At 38.2% G+C, this 18,093-nt stretch overlaps 3 protein-coding genes across 3 annotated transcripts; all 3 read right to left on the bottom strand.

The window, feature by feature from the left end:
* Positions 1-79: 79 nt before the first annotated feature.
* LOC306902996 (granzyme M-like) lies at positions 80-4,669 on the bottom strand. Its single transcript, XM_079471916.1, has 9 exons — positions 4,537-4,669; positions 4,254-4,389; positions 3,904-4,140; positions 3,660-3,816; positions 1,288-1,392; positions 1,054-1,204; positions 836-974; positions 478-741; positions 80-383 (listed from the first exon to the last, which is right to left on the bottom strand). The coding sequence occupies exons 1-9, from the start codon at positions 4,626-4,628 to the stop codon at positions 225-227; spliced, it is 1,440 nt and encodes a 479-aa protein (XP_079328042.1). The 5' UTR covers positions 4,629-4,669; the 3' UTR covers positions 80-224.
* Positions 4,670-10,223: 5,554 nt separating this feature from the next.
* On the bottom strand, positions 10,224-11,567 carry LOC306902995 (mast cell protease 1A-like; the record flags this gene model as incomplete). The annotated part of the gene is made up of 5 exons (XM_079471915.1): positions 10,224-10,394; positions 10,475-10,711; positions 10,843-10,969; positions 11,127-11,277; positions 11,516-11,567. 5 exons carry the CDS (start codon positions 11,565-11,567, stop codon positions 10,224-10,226), a joined length of 738 nt encoding a protein of 245 aa, XP_079328041.1.
* Positions 11,568-15,207: 3,640 nt separating this feature from the next.
* LOC306902817 (duodenase-1-like) lies at positions 15,208-17,590 on the bottom strand. The gene is made up of 5 exons (XM_079471673.1): positions 17,520-17,590; positions 17,212-17,362; positions 16,930-17,074; positions 15,651-15,902; positions 15,208-15,572 (listed from the first exon to the last, which is right to left on the bottom strand). The coding sequence occupies exons 1-5, from the start codon at positions 17,575-17,577 to the stop codon at positions 15,414-15,416; spliced, it is 765 nt and encodes a 254-aa protein (XP_079327799.1). The 5' UTR covers positions 17,578-17,590; the 3' UTR covers positions 15,208-15,413.
* Positions 17,591-18,093: the final 503 nt, after the last annotated feature.

Here is an 18,093-nt window from a genome sequence, read left to right as displayed (position 1 = left end):
TTTAGATTATATGTTATTATTGCAGTATGTTCAAAAGATACTAACTGTAACCGTAATTTTCGGTCATACCGTTGTGTATATATAGCCATGTTATGCAAGTCAACTGCAAAGTACTTTTAATTCTCTTTCTCACACTGATCGTTTGATACATTTTCATCCTTGACAAAAAGCTCTAAAACGGATCGAAATGGACAAGAATAGATTCAGCTATCTAAGACGTAACATTAAGCACCTCCTTTCATCACCTTCTTGATCCAGGGTAAATATTTAGAAATCTGGGTGTAAATGTTGGGAACATTTGGGTAGTCACAGTTCATCTTCAGGTTAAATGAGACAATTCCGACTGCTAGCCCATTGCACACCAAAGGTCCACCCGAATCACCCTGGAATAAAAATTTGAATAAAATGCATTTAGATGACAGTCAGATCCATCAGAACGAAGTGATAAAGTCTACTGAAGTATCGGGGTCAACCTGCCTGGCACGCGCCACTTTTGGTATCGAATCCCCCAGCACAGATGATGTTCTCAGGAAGTTTCGTATCTACCTTTTTCCACATCGACTGGCATGTAGTAAAATTAATAGTCGACACGTCTGTGACTAGAAGTTCATTCACCAAATCTTGCTTTTCAGTTTTGCCCCATCCCGCTATAATGCACTTGGATTTCTTCTTTATCGGTTTGTTCTTGCTTGGAATTCGGACGGTTTTCAAAGCTTTGCTCAGTTTTAGTTTTTTGGAGAGCTTAGCATAATAACAGAAAAGTGTCATTTTATGATATCCTTAAATACATAATTATAGTATATTTATAATAATATTAAGTTAGTGAATGTGGTACCTTCAGAAGCATGATGTCATTTCCATTTTTTACTTCCTTGAACAACGGATGCTTATGTTTATTTTGCACTCTATATCTTCTCAGATTCGACCCCTTTGGATCGATGTTGTGTGTCCCCAGTATCACAGTCATGTTGCCACTTTTTTCATAATATAAACATTAGCAGATTTGCTATAAGATTGCTAAACACTTTAGTTGCGTAATATGGAAGTTCTTACCTGTTATTGCAATGTGCAGCCGTGAGCACGTAACTTGGATCGATCAGGAATCCTCCGCATTTGTGTTTTCCGTCGATCTGTATCGACGCCATGTACAACAGCGAGTTCCTTTTTGGTCTTTTCCCATTAATGATATCAGCTCCGAAAGTACCTGCATCAATGGAAGATACAAACTTGAGTCAACTGGAAAGTGTGCAGATATTCTCATCCAAGATTAGTAATGATTGTACCAACCAGACATCATCAGGCATGTTAAAGCCACAGTGAGCAACAGGCTGAAGTTGGCTCTCATGATTCTTGCAAGATGAAAGGGAGACCACCATGACGGTTTATATAGGTCTGTACCACACGGCAGTCCCACAATGACACATCATTTCCATTTGTAGTTGCCTAAAACAGCAAATGTATTCAAAGCATTTGTAGAGATCTTTTGGAAATTACATTTATATATTAATCTGATCTAGACTTACACTGCATTTATGTTATGCATTTTGTCAGTATGCAGGTTTTCTAGGAGATAATCCTGAACCTCTGTGCAACAAATGCAATGCTCGACCACAGAATATTTTCTCAAGTATACATAAAGGTAGGTGCACAGTCTTTCTAAAACAGGGATGTTGATTTTAGTAATCTGTTTTTTGGACTTTGTATGTGTCAAAATTGCTCTCATTGTACATAAGATGGCACATAAGAAAATATATATATTTTTTCATTTCTTATCCACTCCATTTCAAATTCATATTTCAGTCAGTTTTGGGACATAAAATACATGCACAGAATTCTTTTTCAAAACCACAGACTAAGTCATCTTTAATGTTTTAAAGAATACAGCATTTATCGACTACAGAAAAAAAGTTTCTCTTTTGTTCATCATTTCTTTTATCCAGCTTGAATATTTTTATATATCAGTGTAGATGTTCGGTTCATCTGGATATTTGCACGTCTTTACGAAGGAGACAATGCCCACCGCCACTGATTCGCATACCAGTGGACCTCCTGAATCACCCTGGAAGTAGGTGCAGCGTTTAAAAAATGGAACAAAAACTATGACACTGTAAATATATATAAATAAACCCATAAATGTATAGAAAATCAATATACTACCAAGCACACTTTATATCCCCCAGCACAGATTATGTTTGGTGGGAGTCTTTTTACATCCGCTTTGGTCCATGCTTTACTGCAATTATCAACAGTTGATACGTTTAAAGCCAGAAGATTGTAACTAGTTTTACCGCATCCTGCAACCAAACACTTGGTACCGCGTTTAACACAGTGGGGGTTTATCTGCAATACTCACCGTTCAAACCTTTTCTCCCCAAACTGCTTTCCTGTCAAGCTAGTTACACACTACATTTTGTGTGGACCACATTGTAAATTCACCACAAACCAGCCAACGCTTTACCTTCAGAAGCATAATGTCATCACCCTTAGTACGTGTGTGAATGATTTCTTGAATTTGCGAACCACCTCGTATCTTTCATGATTTGACCACAATAATACGTTTTGAACTTATTCAGTTTAACACCCAATGCAAAAAAGAAATGTAGTCAAAGTTTTTTCAGACCAATTTAAAGTTGATTCATTAGTTGGTAGCTCAGTTTTCAGATGTGGCCATGCTTTAAAACCCTCTATATTTAGTTAAGATATTGAGTCATGCAAACAAAATTTATGTTATATAAAAGTGTAAAATATGTTATATATGAGACCATTCTGAAATGTTAGACATGAGGCATAGTGAATTGTATAGACTTCTCCCAACTATATCATGACATGAATTGAAGATGCTGTTAAATAAGTGTTACCAGAGAAGCTCAGGTGTGGCAGCAGAGAGCCAAACAGGAGCAGAGAGATGATGATCATGATGGGAATCTGTGAGATCTTACTTAGAAAACACTGTGGTATATTGTACAGTTAGTGGGTAGAGACATTGAGTTACCCACTGGCCTTTTTTAACCTTGTGGCATTAAGTTTTATAATTTTATGTGAGACACGTCACAAGATGTGATGCAGTGGTGCAAAATACTTGCATTTATCTAAAGAAATGCTGTAGTTTTGCCCAAACGAAACTTCTCATGCTTACGAAAAGACCTATACTTAATGCACACAAAGATTAGTGTAAAGCAAAGGAAACAACGTTTGCAGCCTCCCAGCACCCTTTATTTCCGCTTTCACACTTTGCAACAATGATTGGTCATCTTTGTGGTCTTAGTGGATCTTCAACAGATTTGAATGTCACACTCATCTCTAAACCCAAAACTGGCAGTTTGATCCTTTCATGCATCAAACAAGTTTAGTAGTTCAAACAACCATAGTCTGGTTTTGTGTGTTTTTATTGCTTTTATGGCATGAAAAAAATACTTTTTAGCTTTAATTTGAAAGGACAGAGGAGGACACACATTGGATAGAGGCAGGCCATTGGGACCGCCAAAAGACACTCGAGACGAGAACTTGGGTCAGGTTGCAAGTACACTGGCACTATTTGTTGGTGCACTAACCACATGGCTATTGCCGCTGACAAGATTTCTACTTTTTAAACATAATTTTTTATTTTCTGCTGAAGCAGAACTTTCTTAATTGTAATGAGTTTTGTTAGTCAAATTCTTATTTCACTCCATTAAGTATAGCTTTAATCCAGGGCAGAACTGAGGAAATCTTGGTGTAGACGTTTGGCGCAGTTGGTTTGTCACAGTTGTTCTTCTCGTTGAATGAAACGACACCAACTGCTGTGCCTTTACACACCAAAGGACCTCCAGAATCTCCCTGTGAAAAAACATCAAAGTTATACACTTAGAAAAGTTTCAATAAGATGATGATTGAATTACTATTTTACTAGAATGTACTTTATACCTGACAAAATCCTCCTGGACCAAGAGCACACACCCTCCCTGATAAAATTGTATTCCAACTCTTCTCACATGCATAATTGTCAATGACGCTGACATCAACCTCCATAAGACAATTAGTTGAAGAACCATTGGTAGTTGTTCCTCCCCAGCCTGCAACGCTGCATTTAGACTTGGCCTTGATTTTCTGGTCTTTATTTGGTATGGAGATCGGTTTGGCGTTTTTCATTGTTTCATTGAGCTATGTAGAATAATCAGACATGCTTATGTTTAAAAAAACATGGAAAATAAAATAAAATGACGATAAAGGTTGACTGAGGATGAAACTTAGATCGGTATTGTTTAATCATTTACCTGAAGTATCATGATGTCTTTTCTGTAGTAATCTGAAGGCATATAACCAGGATGGATGTGGTAGAACTTCACAGCTATCCGGTCAGAACTGTGTTTGAGATCATGCGCTCCAACCACTACCGTCAACTCCTGTTCTCTGTCAAGAGAGTCAACTTTGTAATTTTAAAAACTATAAATGAGGGCAATGTGTAGTAGTAGAGCTTCAGATCAAATTTACAGTAAGGTAAATATTCACATTTGTTTAGACTCACAGAGTGCGTAACTCTTAAATAAAAAAGCGTACTTGTTAAAGCAGTGTGCAGCCGTCATGACAAATTGTTTAGACACGAGGAAGCCGCCGCATTTGTGTTGTCCATCACTTTGAACAGAAACCATGTAGAGTCTGGAATGGAGCTTTGCTTCTGTGCCGTTCACTATACCCACATTTACATATGCTGTAAGAAAGACAATTTTCAATAATTTTTAGCAATGATGTTTAAAATAGAAATCCGTGCCAACGACACCACTGGACAATTACATGTTTGGCTCATTGTCGTTTTTTATTTATTCATTAGTTTGAATAAAACACAAGAAATACATATTTATAATACTGTTTTATAATACATTTTGAATTGAAGTTATACTGCAGAACAAGTCAAAATAATATGACATGAGAGTTACCTGTCAGGGTCACATGTGGTAGCAGAGCCCCCAGCAGAAGAAAGAAGGCCATGATGTTTCTCTAGAAAGTTGTTTTGGAGGAGTGAAGTTCTCTTCTCTAGTGTTAAGCGCTGATATTTAAAGCAAAGAGGACAGGTTCAGCCCCCAAGTATCACTTTGCAACAATGATGAAGTGTTTGTGGTATTGGTGCATGGTTACTGACATGATCTCTAAATAAGGCAGTGTTCCTAAGTTTTGTATCATCCTTTTATTGAAATTGACTCTGACTTTCTCTAACATGCCCACGGCTCGTCGCGTCAGTATTCCTCTGTCCATCTGCTTTTGGGTCTCCCTTCCATTCTTGACACATGATTTATCCAGCAAACAGGAGAAACATGTTCCACGTGAAGTCCTACAATAAGCATCCAGACATCTAAACATGCCTAATAAGGCTGACCTAATGTTATGAAGGAATACACTCAGTATTGCTATCTGATCAACACATCTTTAAGACGTTATTTTACTAAGAACCCCAAAACTGAGCTTATAAAGTCGGGTTACAGGAAACAGAAACAGTTTTATCTAAAATCTCTCTTCTAAAGATAATTCTTAATAATAAAATTCCACTTAAAAACAAGATGGAGACGATTCCTATACCAACAAAACAAGAACACATCAATATGAGAACCAGCTGTAGTGTTGTAGGCTGGGGTTATATCACCAAGCACGGTCCTGGAAGTCTGACTATCGAGGAGGCCAACGTAAACACAAAGGATAACACAAAATTCTTTACAAATTGAACTTGCGATATACTCTTTTTACATATATTCCTCATACTTTCAAGTCACGCTGTTGCCTGATTAAGAGAAACACTCAAAAAAAGCCAAACTCTATGTTGAAAAGAAATAAAAGCTGGCTAACATTCATATATGCGCATGTCAGAAGCATTGGTGTAACACTGGCACATGTCAACAGCATATCTGATTAAATAACATGTAAACAGGCCACCAAATCTTTCAATATTCAAAATCATTTTAATCGGAATGACAAAACAAGTGTACATGTGACATGGCTATGGAGACAAGGGGCCTAAGATCTAAGCCTACTATGAAGAGTCAATATGTTTAATGGTAGGTTTATTTTAGCTGATAGAGACAGAATATTAAAGAAAACATCTGAGGAAAAATGTGATATAAAGGTTATAGATTGACTTGCTTTCAGTAAGTGAAATAAGTATGTGATCTCCTAGCAAAACATAATTTTGTACTTTGTGGAGGAACTCTTGGCAAGCACAGAGGTCAGACACTTTTGATAGTTGGTCACCAGGTTTGCACATGTGTCGGGATACATTTTAGTCCACTCCTCTGTAAATCTTTAAGGTTTCTTGCCTGTCGCTCAGCAAATTGGAGTTTTAGCCTCCTTCACAGATTTTCTATAAGACTAGGGTGTACAGACTGACTGGGACATTTAATGTGCTTCTCCTAAAGCAACTCTTTGGTTTGGCAATATGTTTTGGGTCTTTGTCATGTTAAAGGCACATCCACTACCCATCTTTAGTGATCTAGTGTTCTCGTCCAAGATATTAAGGTACATGGGCCCGTCCCTCAGCCCCTCAATGCGGTGAGGTCATCCCGTACCCGTAGCAGAGAACAAGCCCTAAAGCATAATGTTTCCAACACTGTGCTTCTCTGTCGGGTTGGTGTTCTTAGGGTCATAGTCAGCATTTCTCTCCCTCCAAAAACTGGAGTCAATTTTGGTCTCATAGCACTTTCTCCAAAGCCTTTTTTGAATAATTGTGATGTTCATGGTCAAACTTCAGGAGGGCCTTGTTGGGCAGGAGGACCATGCGGGTGCTTCAGAATTTCTATCTATTATGGTATAGCGTGTTACCAATGGTTTGCTTGCCAACTGTGGTCCCAACCTGTTTGAAATCATTAACAAGCTTCTTCCATCTAGTTCTGGGCTGATCTTTTACCTTTCTCATGATCATCTTTACCCATTGAGGAAATCTTGCAGGGAGCTCCAGACCAAGGGCAATTGATATGTATTTTATTATTTGGACTTCTCGCACCATTCGTCTCCAGACTAATTGGCTTTTACCTTCCAAAATCTCCCTCAAAACTCCATATAAATGTTTTTGTTGCAGAGATGGTTGTGTCAGGAGTGATGACCTAACGGTACTGAGTGTAATGCATTAACTTCAGAATCATAATGTCCCCTGGTTGAGCTCCTCCTCGACCTGGCTTGTAGGACGGATGCTTCTCATAAGAGCTCACATCAATATGGACTGATTTTTTATTTTTATTTTCTAAATCATGTTCACCTGCCACAACTGTCAACTGAGTCTCTGTGCTATTGATAGAAACAAGCTTGTATACGTCTTTGATCGTTATTTCTCAAGAAGCGTGATTTTGTAATGTAAGATATGGCCTTCTAAACAATATAACCAATTCAAAAATATTAGTATAAAGTTCTGGTCCTTGATTCCGAATGGTTGAGTTGATAAAATACCCGATTTGTAACTGCTGACCACATTACAAAGCCTAAGTGTCACTGTGTGAGACTGTGGGCTCTATTTGTATGATCTAAGCACATTGTCTAAAGCACATGGTGCAGGTGCACTCAGGGCTTGTCCGAATCCACTTTTGATGGGAAACGGTCGGTGCGACCGGGCACATGGTCTAAACGGGTGGTCCACGATTCTATTAATGAGTAATGGGTGTTTTTGGGCTAAACATGCAGTAAACCAATCAGGGTTTCATCTCCTATTCAAGAGACAGTTGTGCTCACGCTATGGCGGTTTCTCTATTTAAATAGTGGAATTCGGAAGAGCAGACACTTCTCCAGAAAGGGAACGCGTCTGCTCTTGCGAGAGGTTAAAGCGTGCAAGCAGACCATCCACAGGACAAGCTGTATTTGTATCTTTATGTCCACAATAATAATCTTTTACATTGTAATGCATTTTTTATATATGCCATTATTGCTGTTGCTAAGCGTCCCTCTGGGTGAAATAAGCAGAGTGTAGGCGTGCTGTTGTTCGACCTATAGGCGCATATTCCTAACCCTCTCTGTAAATAACAAAATAAATGTTGCAGTCTATTTTCAGTTCCTCAAAATAGCAACGCACCAACAATAAGCCTCAACACACCTCTTTTTTAGACCAGCACGCCCATGGACACACAAATGGGCGCAAATCCATTTGCCATTTAAACAACGGGTCGCAGGACGGGAAAATTGTGAGAACTGCATTTGGCTAAAACTAGCAAAAACACTTGTGCCGCACCTTGTGCTGCATTGTGCCGGGTGTACGATAGGCTGCATTGTGCCGGGTGTACGATAGGACCCTGTGCATTAATTTCTTGTTGATAGCTCAATAAAATATCAATAGATGCAATCATACTTTCTACTAAATTTAGAAGTAAGAAAAACAAGTCTTTATGGTCAGATTTAAATAAACATTAAATATGATAAACCTATTTTTACAATGTGCAGCAGTCATGACAAACTGATCAGAGATGAGGAATCCTCCACAGATATGTGACCCATCCTTTTGATTAGAAACCATGTAAGGTCTGGATTGAGGTCTTCTGTAAGCCTCATGAGGACTTCAATAAAAAGCCTAAAGGTCCAGAGATTGACCTCACAAGATCATGTAGCATATCAGTTGTACTGTTTCCTGCAGTTTCATGAAGATGCTGACTTATTGATGCTTGATTTGGGAGTATTTATGAATAAAATAGATTAAGTTATCTTGTTGAATTAGCTCTTCATTTTAAGGCAACCAGGTAATATATATATTTTATATATTATTTACAATTATTTTTCAAATTTTAATAAATGTATAAAATATATTTACATAAAAATATATATAAAAAAACCCATAAATGTATTGAAAATAAATATACTACCAAAGCACACTTTATATCCCCCAGCACAGATTATGTTTGGTGGGAGTCTTTTTACATCCGCTTTCGTCCATGCTGTCCTGCAATCGCGGATATCAACAGTTGATACGTTATTAGTTTTACCGCATCCTGCAACCAGACACTTGGTACCGCGTTTAACACAGTGGGGTTTATCTGCAATACTCACCATTCTCACTGCTTTCCTGCCGAGCTGTGAATGCAAAAACACTAGTTACACACTACATTCTTTCCTTTCAGTGTTTGACCACATCAATCTTGTATAAATTCACCACAAACCAGCCAACGCTTTACCTTCAGAAGCATGATGTCATCGGCCTTCAGTACGTGTGTGAATGATTTCTTGAATTTGCGAACCCCTTTGTATCTTTCAAGATTCTTCCATGGATCGATGTGATAGTCACCGAGGATGTACTACATGATAATCTTTTTAATTTCAAGTCAAACCCCATAAAATCTCTTTTACTGATGTACTATGTGCCGTTTCAAACCTATCGCAGTGTGCAGCTAAAAGAACATATTTCGGGTAAATCAGAAATCCTCCACAATGATGCGTTTTATCGGCCTGCATTTGTCTTTACTCACATTGATGATATCATCTCCAATCACAGCTGTAGAGAAACAGATTTCAATTCCTATAAATTGAAGTCACAGTAAATAGGATTGTATTTTTTGATATGGGATTAGATGTTTAATGGAACAGATTAAAGAACACACCTGCAATTTGCAGTTTAGTCACAGCTGCGTCAAGCAAAGCGGCATGAATCAAAGTTCTCATCCTGTATGTGGAGTGTTGAGAACATAAGTGTCTTTGAAACGAAGGCAGAAGGGCTGGCTTACCACATCAACAAACCACAATTCATTCCTTTAGATCTAGGATGACTTGTCACAACAAGTTTTATCATATATCTATCTAGCCTAAGTGATACATACTTTAATTACATCTTATTGGCTTTATTTTAGTATGCATTCAGAGCAAACACTACTGTAAAACAGCTGCTGTATATATATATATATATATATATATATTTATATATTTAATGTTCATAAGGTAATAGATCATCATAATTGAAATGGAGTTGAAATGCATTTATGGCAAATGTCAAGACCCGAAACACAATCACCATTCTAAGATGTCTTCTGAAACGCAACTTTCTCAGAAGACGCTGACCACATTCAATGAGCTCAGCCCCCACAGGAAACCATCCCCACTGTGGAGGGTCGACATTGTTTTTCCGCTGAACATCATTTGTATCAATTTTCTTTCACATTTGATGTTATCAGAAGTCTGAGAGTGTAAAATCAGTAAAAGATGATGTAGATTGGAAATGCAGTTCAAATGGACCACAAATCAGGCTGATGCAAAACCCGTTTATTTGTATACACACTTAAATGTAACACATTTTATTAGTCAAGTTCTTGTTTCACACCTTCAAGTATAGCTTTAATCCAGGGCAGAAATGAAGAAATCTTGGTGTAGACGTTTGGCTTTGTTGGTTTGTCGCAGTTGTTCTTCTCGTTGAATGAAACGACACCAACAGCTGTGCCGTTACACACCAAAGGACCTCCAGAATCTCCCTGTGTTAAAAATCACCAGTTATAAACTAAGAAAAGTTTTCTGTTGTTAGAATCTCTGTTGAACATAGTGTACTTTATACCTGACAAAATCCTCCAGGATGAAGTGCACAAACTATCTTTGAGGATTTTTCTTCCCATTTATTCTGGCAAGCTTTAATGTCAATGACGGTGACATTAGCCTCCATAAGACGATCAGTTGGACAACCATTGGTGGTTGTTCTTCCCCAGCCTGCAACACTGCATTTAGACTTGGCCTTGATTTCCTGGTCTTTATTTGGTATGGAGATCGGTTTGGCGTTTTTCATTGTTTCATTGAGCTACGTAGAATAATCACAGATCATTTCAGTTTCAAACAGACCATTTACTGGATGACAAACACCCCCACCCCCATCAGGTTGAGAACCATAGAAAACTGTAGTTGAGTCATTTATAAATATGAGTAATTTACCTGAAGTATCATGATGTCATTTAGCAGATTTATAGAGTCATACCCAGGATTGATGTGGTAGAACTTCACAGATATGAGGCCAGAACTGTTTTTGATATCATGAGCTCCAACCATCAACTTCTGTCCTCTGTCAAGAGAGTCAGCTTTGTCCATTAACAAATGATAAATGACACCAATAGTAGTACATATCAAATATTTAAAAGATAAATATTGTTATTTTGCATATTCGCTTTTTTCGGATTCTGGACTTGAAGAGAGTGAAATTTTGGAACAAAAAAGCGTACTTTTTAAAGCAGTGTGCAGCCGTCATGACAAATTGTTTAGACACGAGGAAGCCGCCGCATTTGTGTTGTCCACAACTTTGAACAGAAACCATGTAGGGTCTGGAATGGAGCTTTGCTTTTGTGCCGTTCACTATACCCACATTTACATACGCTGTGAGAAAGACAGAGATCTATTTAATTTTCAATAAATTTTAGTAATTATGTTTAAAATAGAAATCTGTGCCAACGACACCACTGGACAATTACATGTTTGGCTCATTGTCGTTTTTTATTTATTCATTAGTTTGAATAAAACACAAGAAATACATATTTATAATACTGTTTTATAATACATTTTGAATTGAAGTAATACTGCAGAACAAGTCAAAATAATATGCCATGAGAGTTACCTGTCAGGGTCACATGTGGTAGCAGAGCCCCCAGCAGAAAAAAGAAGGCCATGATGCTTGAAGCTGAGTGAAGTTCTCTCGAATGTTAAGAGATGATATTTCAAGCAAAGAGGGCAGGTTCAGGACAGTTTCACTTAGGGGTGTACTCACTTCTGTGAGCTACTGTCTAAACATAGTTTGTGAATCAAAGGTCATTTTTTCATACCATTTACATTCCTCCATGGCCATATACACTCATAAAGCAATGTAGTTGTTAGGATTTACTTTATTTATTTTGAAATCTTCACGTCTGCCTCCCTGAGGCTTTCACACTTTGCAACAATGATCGGTCATCTTTGTGGTCTTAGTGGATGTTCAACAGATTTGAATGTCACACGTATCCTTTCATCCGTCAAACATATTTAGTATGTCAAACAACAATAGTCTGGTTTTGTGTGTTTTTGTTGCTTTTATGGAATGGAAGAAAAATACTTTTTAGCTTTAGTGGGACCGACAAAAGACACTCGAGACGAGAATCGAACTTGGGGCCGGCTGCAAGCACACTGGCACTATATGTTAAACAAGGAGAAAACTGAAGTCATTGCATTTGGAAACAAAGATGAAGTTCTCAAGGTGAACGCGTGCCTTGACTCTAGGGGTCAAACAACTAAAAATGTGATTCTGGAGTCAGACCTCAGTTTTAATAGTCGGTAACAAAATCAGTATACTACCATCTCAAAAACATTAGAATTAGATATTTAGTTTCCAGTCAAGACTTGTCGAAACTTGTTCATACCTTCATTACCAGCAGGGTGGATTGTGGCAATGGTCTTCTCACCAGCCTTCCCAAGAAAACCATTAGACAGCTGCCGCTCATACAGAACAGTCCTTGGATCCCTACACTGGCTTCCAGTTACTTTTAGGATTGATTTTAAAGCACTTTTACTCGTTTATAAATCACTAAACAGATATGCTCACTAATTATATAGATAACAGACCACATGGATCATTAGGATCAAGTCTGTTAGATTTACCAATGGTTCTGTCACACCCTGTTGCTGACGCCTCGGTTCGCCACCTGAGGGCGCCATGCTATTGTGTGTTCTGTCTGTATTTTGTAAAGACTCTAGTTCCCATCATGCTTTGTCTCGTTATCATGTATTGGTTTGTCCCTTCATCTGTGTATATATGGCCCTTATGTTCAGTTGTCTGGTGTGTATCGTTCTTGTATGTTCTCCGTCATGTGTCTCTGAACCTGGATTTACCTGTATGCGTGTCTTTTGGATTTATATTAAACATCATTTACTGCATGTGGATCCGCTCCTTGTTTTCCCTCTGCTATCCGTGACATAGCTCCCCCCTGCCTTGCCTTGCCTGGCCTTGGTCGACTAGGAGGGTTATGGTCTATGTGCCTCTCCTACCCTGACTTTCGCCTCGCCCCACGGATCACCCCGCGGCAGTATTCCTCAGTCCATCTTCTTTTGGGTCTCTCTTCCATTCTTGACACATGATTTATCCAACAAACAGGAGAAACATGTTCCACGTGAATTCCTACAATAAGCATCCAGACTACAAAACCGATCTAAACATGCCCTGATAAGGCTGACCTGATGATTCTGAAGGAATACACTCAGTATTGCTATCTGATCAACACATCTCCAAGACGTTATTTTACTAAGTACCCTAAAACTGATTCAAAACTGAAGCATTTCTCTCCTTCCAAAAACTGGAGTCAATTTTGGTCTCATAGCACTTTCTCCAAAGCCTTTTTTGTCAAACTTCAGGCGGGTCTTGTTGGGCAGGAGGACCTTGCAGGTTCTTCAGAATTTCAATCTTTTGTGGTATAGCGTATTACCAATGGTTTGCTTGCCAATGGTTTGCTTGCCCAACCTGTTTGAAATCATTAACAAGCTTCTTCCATCTAGTTCTGGGCTGATCTTTAACCTTTCTCATGATCATCTTTACCCATTGAGGAAATCTTGCAGGCAGCTCCAGACCAAGGGCAATTGGTTATTCAATTCTTATTTTGGACTTCGAGCACCATTAGTCTCCAGATGTCCCCAGCCTGCAACGCAGCATACTCTACCGACTTTGATCTCCTTTGGTTTTGTTGGTATGGTAATTATCTTGATGTTCTCATTTAGTTTGACGGTTTTCTTCAGATGTAATCCAACAACAGGAGTGTGTGGTCAATAATAGAGTAACAAGTAAAACACTCTTATTCACTAAGCATGCATACACACACATTTTCATTAACCACTAATATTAATCACAAAATACACATGATTAAACTCCAAGATGATGATGATGAGAATCTGTGAGATCTCACTGAGAAATCTGTGCCATATATACTATAATGAGACGGAGGTGAACACATTAAGTTGCCCACAACTTAAATATTTAAAATGCATGCAACAACATGTGTACAAAAACAAGCAAATGTTTGTAGCCCCCCATTACCCTTTCTTTACTCTTTCACAGCTTGATGTTTTTGTCACTTTGCAAAAATTTTGATGATGTTTGTGGTCTCGGTGGATGAACAGCAGATTTGAATCAGACTCCCACTAATGTCTAAACCCCAAACTATCATCAGCTGAATTTTTATCTGATGTGTTTTTATTGCTCTTCATGCATGAAAAACTAAATTAGAATATATTTAATTTTCTGCTGGCGTGGACATGTGAAGACATGTGCAAGTGTGCCATACATGTACTGTATATTATGCATTAGCAAGAAATGGCTGTTTGTTAGCTGTCCACTGTAGTGACCTCTATGCGTGAAAGGGTTGGCAACTGATCAGACGCAATGCTTAGAAATAATAAATAGTTTAAATAAATAAATAGAAAAAGTTCAACACAGAATTGAAGCATCTTTCAATGTTACTGACTAATTGGGTAGACAAACATGAACATTGACGGCTTGATTGTAAACAACTTTAATAAGCATTGCGATTGGCAGTTTTGAAGAAAAATCTGCATTTTTTTCATGGAACCATCCAGAAACTTTGAAAATAACCACAATGACGCAGTCTCCATGCTACAGTAATGATCATAGTGCGGCCTTCCTCTGTGTTCACGTATCTTTATAAGTAAATTTTTTACTGTATTATTTGTGTCCCCTTCAAAAATGGCTCTTGATAAATTTTCTGTTTATTGTCCCACTACTGTTAAATGATATTTACGCCCATGTGTGGGAGTGGTGAGAGAGCCTGGTGTCTCCGTGGCACAAACAGCTTATTTGCGATCAATAGTTAAACATGACATGTACTTTATCATAACTTTGGCTTGCTAAGCTTAAGGTGCGCTAGAAATCACCATTTTCAATGTCACCCCATCTACTCCGCCTGGCTTCCAATCGCATCACAAGGCCCCCTCCCAGAGAATCGTCGGTCAATATTGATTGACGATTGGCTCGTTTTACTGGAAGGCGGGACTTGCTTCGCTAGAGCGGATTGATGGTTGATGGTTGCATTCCTGGTAATTAATTATAATAGCAACGGCTCATCTTGTTAATAATAATATCTTTGGCCATAAAAACACTCATCTAAACACAGATAGACAAAACAGCAGTAGGGTCGTTGTGTCTTTTGCATTTTCAGTGTGCGTTGAAGTGCACAGGACATAAGTATATGAACTGTAAAATGTGATAAAAATCAGCATTGCGCCATATCAGTTGTACTGTTTCCTGCAGTTTCATGAAGATGCTGACTTATTGATGCTTGACACACAATGCTTTATTTGGAAGTATTTATGAAAAAAAATGGAGAAATTAAACAACTAAACAGTCTCATACCACCACTGTAACACAATTGGGATAAACACATTTAGTTGTACCGTTTATAATTGTACTTATAGCAGTTTAACGTGTGGTAAACAGAGGACATTTTTGAGAGAAGAAAAACAATTTGTCAATGCAGAAGTCAATTATAACTATTAGTCACATTATGGATCCATGGAAGAAATGCTGAAATTTTTGTATAAACTTCAGGTAGATTAGGATCATTGCACTTGTCTTTGCACCCGAAGGATGTTACACCCACTGCAGTGTTGCCGCAAACCAAAGGACCCCCTGAATCCCCCTGTTAGGAATACAAACACGCACATCAGTTGCCATATTAATGCAATTAATGCCCTGACATAATTTGTTTTTTACATACGTCACAGGATCCTCCATGGCCATGTGTACACATCATCTCTGAGGCTACATACAATCGGGCCCATAGTCTTGCACAGTCTGCATTCAGCCTAACCTTCACATCTGCCTCCATAAGTTTAGGACTCAAAGCAGCATTGGTATCCAGACGTCCCCAACCTGCAACGCTGCAGTCAGTACCCTTTTTGATCTCCCCTGGTGCAGTTGGTATGAGGATCTTCTTAATGTTGCTATTTAGTTCAACTTTTTTCTCTAGCTGTAATCCAACAAACAAGATCATAAAGTAAAGTAGCATACTTGTATACTATGTTTATGTAGTAGGGTGACGTGTGGCCAATCTGTGAACCAATCAGGGTACTTGTCACAGTGTATAAGAGCTCTAGGGGTGTAGTGCCTGGGAAGCGTCATTCATTGGTACCGTTCTCTTTCAAGGAAGCGCTTTTCTGAATGAGCGGTAGGTGTTAGACAGCACGTTTGAACAACATCTGAGATTTAGAATCAGAGATCCGCTGATTTTCATGCTGCGCGGTTCTGCAATCATTATAGTATTTAGTTTTATAACAGGACATTGCTTAATCTTAACAGAATGACTACAGTTGTAAGGGCAGAAACATCTTATCATTATGTTTTGGGTACATCCCCTCAGTCTGTGTAAACATTGCGAACCGATATTATTTTGAACCGATATATGTCTGGGGTTAAAATGGAAAATATGTAAAAAAATTCTGAATAAAAAGAGCTCTGACAAAAACTTTGCCCATGTAACATGGCTACTAAACGCTTACTATCGTAACACCGTGATAAACAGTAAGGAAATAAACAAACAACAGTTGTCAGAAAGACGCTCCACTTAATGCGTTTGTCTTTATACAATGAGGCCGTTTATCCTCGGAGTAGCATCTCTTAAGGGAATGTAAACCTTTCCTCTTTGTTTAGGACTGTCTGAAGATTTGCACATTTGTAGCGTGACATCGGCTAAAACACGCATTCAAATCAACATATTTAACGAAATATGATCTTGTCGCTGGAAATGGCTCAAAAAAGACGCTTGATGCTTTAAAATAACAAAACTGAGGTGAGTTACTGCAAATATTGTTAAAATGCAAACAGAAATCTCATTTCAGTGCAAGCATCATACTGACATTGCGAACAGTGGTAGCTTCATAGACAAGTCTACGCCTGTGGTGTGTGATAGACAGAAGGAAATGATATGCCAGTGATGAGATTATGCTTTCTGTTTTAGACGCACAAGAATCAATATATGTCATGCCACCATATTTTACCTTCAGAATCATAATGTCCCCTGGTTTAGCTTCCTCTGGAACAGGCTTGTAGGACGGATGCTTCACATAAGAGCTCACACCAATACGGACTGATTTTGTATCTCTTAAGTTATGTGCACCTGCCACAACCGTCAGAGTACCGGTGCTGTTGAGAGAAACAAGTTCTGTTGTTGAGTATTTTAAACTTTTATCAGTTTTCTATGGTAGAAACCCTATCATGTATAAACAGGTTTAAATGTATATTAGAGAAAATGGTTGATTATGGTTATGTTTGTAATGTACCCCTCTCTACAATGTGCAGCAGTGATGACAAACTGATCCGAGATGAGGAATCCTCCACACTTATGTCTCCCATACTGCTGAATAGAAACCATGTAAGGTCTGGAGTGAGGTCGTGCTTCAGTGCCATTCACTATCCCCACATTCACACTGGCTGAAAGAGAGAGATACCAGTCAACATACTCACTGGGAATCATGTCATGCAAATAGAAATATGTAATTTTTATATTAAATTAAAATTAATAAAATATGCGACCATACTGATATGATAGTCATGAATCATATTTGATTGTATTGACTTCACAACTTACCAGAGAAGCTCAGGTGTGGCAGCAGAGAGCCCAACAGGAGCAGAGAGATGATGATCATGATGAAGATGAGAATCTGTGAGATATCACTGAGAAATCTGTGTCTTATATACTGTAATGAGACGGAGGTGGAGACATTGAGTTGCCCGCAGGCTTTTTTAAATCTTGTGGTATTAATAATTTAACAACACTTTTCGCAGATGCAGTGCAGTTCTGCAAAAAACATAAATACACAAGAAATGATGTAATTTTGCAATACAAACTAGGGATGCAATGAAATGAAAATTCTTGGCCGAAACCAAAAACCGAAAAAGAGGAAACCAAGGCCTAAACACCGGAATAAATTATGCCAATTATTAGTACCATGGCATTTATGGCTATGACCTTGTACTAACTTTACTAAAATCAAGGCATTGCAATTGCATAAATTTATATTTAAGTTTCAAAGAATAAATCAATAACAAATTATGCAAATATGTATTTAGCACATTGCAACAATGCACAGCATAAAATAAAATTCAAACTTAAATGTTTAACTTGACCCTACTCATTAAATAATAATGTACAGCACTTCTGG

The sequence above is a fragment of the Barbatula barbatula genome (assembly GCF_947034865.1).
Source record: "Barbatula barbatula genome assembly, chromosome: 13".
NCBI lineage: Eukaryota > Metazoa > Chordata > Actinopteri > Cypriniformes > Nemacheilidae > Barbatula > Barbatula barbatula.
Note: the sequence above shows the minus strand (reverse complement) of the source record. Positions and strands in the feature narration are given on the sequence as shown.

Excerpts from the sequence above, each read along its gene's own strand:
- LOC306902996 (XM_079471916.1), bottom strand. The coding sequence starts at position 4,628 with ATGGTTTCTGTTCAAAGTGATGGACAACACAAATGCGGCGGCTTCCTC. Across the intron at positions 1,393-3,659 it reads TATACTTAATGGAGTGAAAT|ACCTATATAAACCGTCATGG; the intron begins AAGAATTTGACT and ends CGTGTGGTACAG. Across the intron at positions 1,205-1,287 it reads AACATGCCTGATGATGTCTG|GTACTTTCGGAGCTGATATC; the intron begins GTTGGTACAATC and ends CCATTGATGCAG.
- LOC306902817 (XM_079471673.1), bottom strand. The coding sequence starts at position 17,577 with ATGATCATCATCTCTCTGCTCCTGTTGGGCTCTCTGCTGCCACACCTG. Across the intron at positions 17,363-17,519 it reads GCCACACCTGAGCTTCTCTG|CCAGTGTGAATGTGGGGATA; the intron begins GTAAGTTGTGAA and ends TCTCTCTTTCAG. Across the intron at positions 15,573-15,650 it reads GCCATGGAGGATCCTGTGAC|GGGGATTCAGGGGGTCCTTT; the intron begins GTATGTAAAAAA and ends TATTCCTAACAG.